We start from the raw sequence: 4,074 nt of genomic DNA, 5'->3' as shown, positions 1-4,074 counted from the left end.
CGGCAAACAGCCCATTTTTACACAGATAAGCCACAGTAGACACACAAACACGCAAACATCCTATCAGCAGCCAGCTTTGTTTCAGCGTCCCTGCCTCACTTCCATCAGGTTACCCATCAACCACATAACGAGCACTGCCTCACTTCCATCAGGTTACCTGTCAACCACATAACGAGCACTGCCTCACTTCCATCAGGTTACCCATCAACCACATAACAAGCCGTCTTACTTCCATCAGGTTACCTGTCAACCACATAACAAGCCCAGCCTTACTTCCATCAGGTTACCTGTCAACCACACAACAAGCCCTGCCTCACTTCCATCAGGTTACCTGTCAACCACATAACAAGCCCAGCCTTACTTCCATCAGGTTACCTGTCAACCACATAACAAGCCCAGCCTCACTTCCATCACGTTACCCATTAACCACACAACAAGCCCCTATTACCCATTAACACCAATAAACACCGCAGAGGACAGCACTACTATGGGCTAAAGGCTAACCCATAAATACTACTCCCTTTTATGTGTAGAAACACACACACAAACACACACACACACACAAACAACCACACACACACACCCTTCCAGTAAAAATGTCCTGTGTCCAGGCCACACCTGATTGGCTGCCCCTGGCGTGTGATGTCATGGCTTTGGTGGGTCTGACCAGGCTGCAATAAAATATATAAAGATAAGAGTGAACAACATCTCAACGGCAGAGAAAACTGGATATCTGTACCCGAGAGTAAACACACTGAGAGATACACACACAGAGAACGCACTGTGAGAAGCTTGGCTTCTTGGATACGTAGACAAGGGAGACGTGAGCTGCTACAGGACTGAAGGAGAGAAGAAGAGAAAAGGACTGAATACAGGAGAGAAAGAGAGAGTGTGGGGTGAAAGATTGTGAGACATAGCCACAACCAAGACGAGTGAGGGAGATGTAAAGGAAGAAGTTTGAGAAACGTAAGACCAAGAACAAAAGGGAAAGAAGGAGAGAGGGAGCGAGCGAGAGCCTGAAAGAGAAGAGCAAAATAAAGAGACTGAGAAAGGAGCGAATGAGTCACAGCTGGAAAGTGAGGGTCTGAGAGAAGAGCAAGGAAAGCGATCAAGACGTCCGTGGAGTGAGTGACTGAGACCAAAGGACAGTGAGAGAAAGAGGAGTGGCATCCTGATCCTAAGTGGGACTCAGCCAGAAGTGTGGTGCGATGGCGTCGTTTGCTCTGGAGCTAGTGGGTGTGATCCTGTCAGTGCTGGGCTGGATACTGAGCATAGTGAGCTGTGCTCTGCCCATGTGGAGGGTCACAGCTTTCATTGGAGCCAACATCGTCACAGCCCAGGTCTACTGGGAAGGGTTATGGATGAGCTGTGTGTTCCAGAGCACGGGCCAGATGCAGTGTAAGGTCTACGACTCCATGCTGGCCTTACCCCAGGACCTGCAGGCCGCCAGGGCTCTCACCGTGGTCACCATCATCCTCGGGGTCGTAGCTCTCCTCGTGGCTACCATTGGTGCCAAGTGCACCAACTGCATTGAGGAGGAGGGGGTGAAGGCCAAGGTGATGGTGTCTGCCGGAGTGGCCTTTATCATGGCTTCGCTGACCCAGCTGGTGCCTGTGTCCTGGTCGGCTCACACCATCATCCAGGAGTTCTACAACCCCATCATCCCCTCGGCACAGAAGATGGAGATCGGGGCGGCGCTGTACCTGGGCTGGGCCGCGGCCTCTTTGCTGCTGGTGGGGGGGGCTATCCTCTGCTGCAGCTGCCCTCCCCAGGAGGACAAACCCATTACGAGGTACTCAATCCCCCCCCAGAACCGGATGGCGTATTCTGCTGCTCCAAGGTCCATGGCCCCCAGCTCCTACAACCGGAGAGACTATGTGTGAAGCCGGAGGGGGGGATGGGGGATGTCTCAAGCACAGGATGGTTTGAGGTGACCGGAGCTCTGAATCAAGTTTACTCTTATTCCTCTGAGACCGAGAAAAAGCCCTTATACGCTAATCAAAACAAAATTGTTTGTTGTTTTATGCTTCTGTCTGGTTTACATTCAGTTGTCAGGGACTCAGTTGTCAGGGACTCAGTTGTCAGGGGCTCTATTGTTCATATTTTAAGTGTAGTTCTGTCCATGAGCTGTTCTTGTCTATTGATGTTCTGTATTCTGTCATGTTTTGTGTGGACCTCAGGAAGAGTAGGTGCTTCAGCAACAGCTATGGGGATCCTAATCAAATACTAAATACTCATCATAACTGAGCACTACTATAGGCCACAATGCTCTTATTAACTAGAGTTATTGTAGTTTTGCAATATACTGTATCTTGTCAATACAGGTGATTAGATAATAGATGATGTGATAAAAAGTCACGGCTTGCTGGACCACAACTTGACCTAAAGCTGAACTAAATGTTGATATCATTTTTTGGGAACTTTTTCAGTGTGCTATTCTTATTTCGAATCGTGTGAATCCCTCCATACGTGTGTGTTTCCAAATGTTATGTGAAATATGTCAAACAGAGCTTTTAGGTTTTGTACTTCTGTGAGAAGAAGAGGTAGGACGGTGCAGAGCATATAGCGTATTGCATTTGAAATGTTGTCTAAAAACCAAAGAGAGAGGAAGAAACATAGTAAATTAAATTGGTTACGTCAGAGTCCAATCCATCCAACAGACGTTTCAACAATGCAAGATATGTACAGTAAGACTAGGACAATATATACATATATTTTAAAAGATACATAAATAACAAAATATACTGTGCAGGGTTGCTGGGGCAACCAAACAGTCAGGTCAACAAGGTGGCACAGTAGCCGTAAACTACAGAATACAAGCAAATCTTCTCACCATAGAGTGAACCTGTATTAAAAAAACGACTCAGATTAAGTTTGGACTTTGATATCATATCTGTTTTTACTGTTGCAACATGTAATCTATTCACTGACAGACAGTCTGGGCTCTTTTTAACTTAATAACCTTTCCATGGGACGTGCAACTCCTGTACTGTAAATTATTTACCTCTGTTTGCCTGGAAATATTGTGTTTACAGTTTGATGATTCATACAAAACAGTTTATATAATAAAAATGTTTTACTCGGTTCAGTAAAATATGTGTTTTTTTGCATTATTTTGAAATTAAAGATATGATGCTTTAATGTTCCCCAATAAAAAAAATGCTCAAATGAATAGGAGGTATTTCCCCATGCCAGCTGGATGTGGAAGTACAGTCTTCTTCACCTGTATGTTTAGTTTAACTGTTTGTGAAATAGAGGAGCTGTGCTAAAAGGTCATGTGTGTGTGTGTGTGTGTGTGTGTGTGTGTGTGTGTGTGTGTGTGTGTGTGTGTGTGTGTGTGTGTGTGTGTGTGTAATTATTCTTGTGGGGACCAGAATTCCCCACAAGAATAGTAAACCAAAAAAAATTGACCAACTGGGAACATTTTGTTAGTCCCCACAAGGTCAAATACTAAAGGTAAAGAATTAGTGTTAGAATTAGGTTTTAGGGTTAGGCGCTAGGGTTAAGGTTAGGGTTAAGGTTAGGGTAATGGTTAGGGTCAGGTTTAAATTCAGGGTTAGGAGTTAGGGAACATAGGATTTTGAATGGGACTGAATTATGTGTCCCCACAAGGTCAGTTATACAAGACCGTGTGTGTGTGTTTAACTATTCTTGTCCACACACACACATAGCAAATGAACAAAAATCGGACCAATTGGAGACATTTTGTTATTCCCCTCGAGGTCAAATGCTATTTCTAGGGGGTTTAGGGTTAAGGTTAGAATTAGTGTTGAGGTTAGAATTACGTTAAGGGTTAGGGTTATGACCTAGGGTTAGTTTTAGGGTTAGGGTTAAGGTTAGGTTTTTTGTTTAAGGTTAGGGTTAGGGTTAGGGTTAGGGGTTAGGGAAAATAGGATGTTGAATGGGACTGTGTGTGCGTGTGTGTGTGTGTGTGTGTGTGTGTGTGTGTGTGTGTGTGTGTGTGTGTGTGTGTGCGCGTGCGTGCGTGCGTACGTGTATGTATTTCAGAGTGAGGTAAAGACTTGGCAGGAAGGATCTTCCCTTCAGAGTAAACAACAGTGATAGGAGGAAAGG

The 4,074-nt window shown here is 45.1% G+C and overlaps 1 protein-coding gene across 1 annotated transcript; it reads left to right on the top strand.

Moving 5' to 3' along the window:
- Positions 1-693: 693 nt before the first annotated feature.
- On the top strand, positions 694-3,084 carry LOC311099988 (claudin-4-like). Its single transcript, XM_084140714.1, has one exon. It carries the CDS (start codon positions 1,209-1,211, stop codon positions 1,881-1,883), a length of 675 nt encoding a protein of 224 aa, XP_083996840.1. The 5' UTR covers positions 694-1,208; the 3' UTR covers positions 1,884-3,084.
- Positions 3,085-4,074: the final 990 nt, after the last annotated feature.

This window comes from Coregonus lavaretus, assembly GCF_964263955.1.
Source record: "Coregonus lavaretus genome assembly, chromosome: 24".
In the NCBI taxonomy this organism is placed as follows: Eukaryota; Metazoa; Chordata; class Actinopteri; order Salmoniformes; family Salmonidae; genus Coregonus; species Coregonus lavaretus.
Note: the sequence above shows the minus strand (reverse complement) of the source record. Positions and strands in the feature narration are given on the sequence as shown.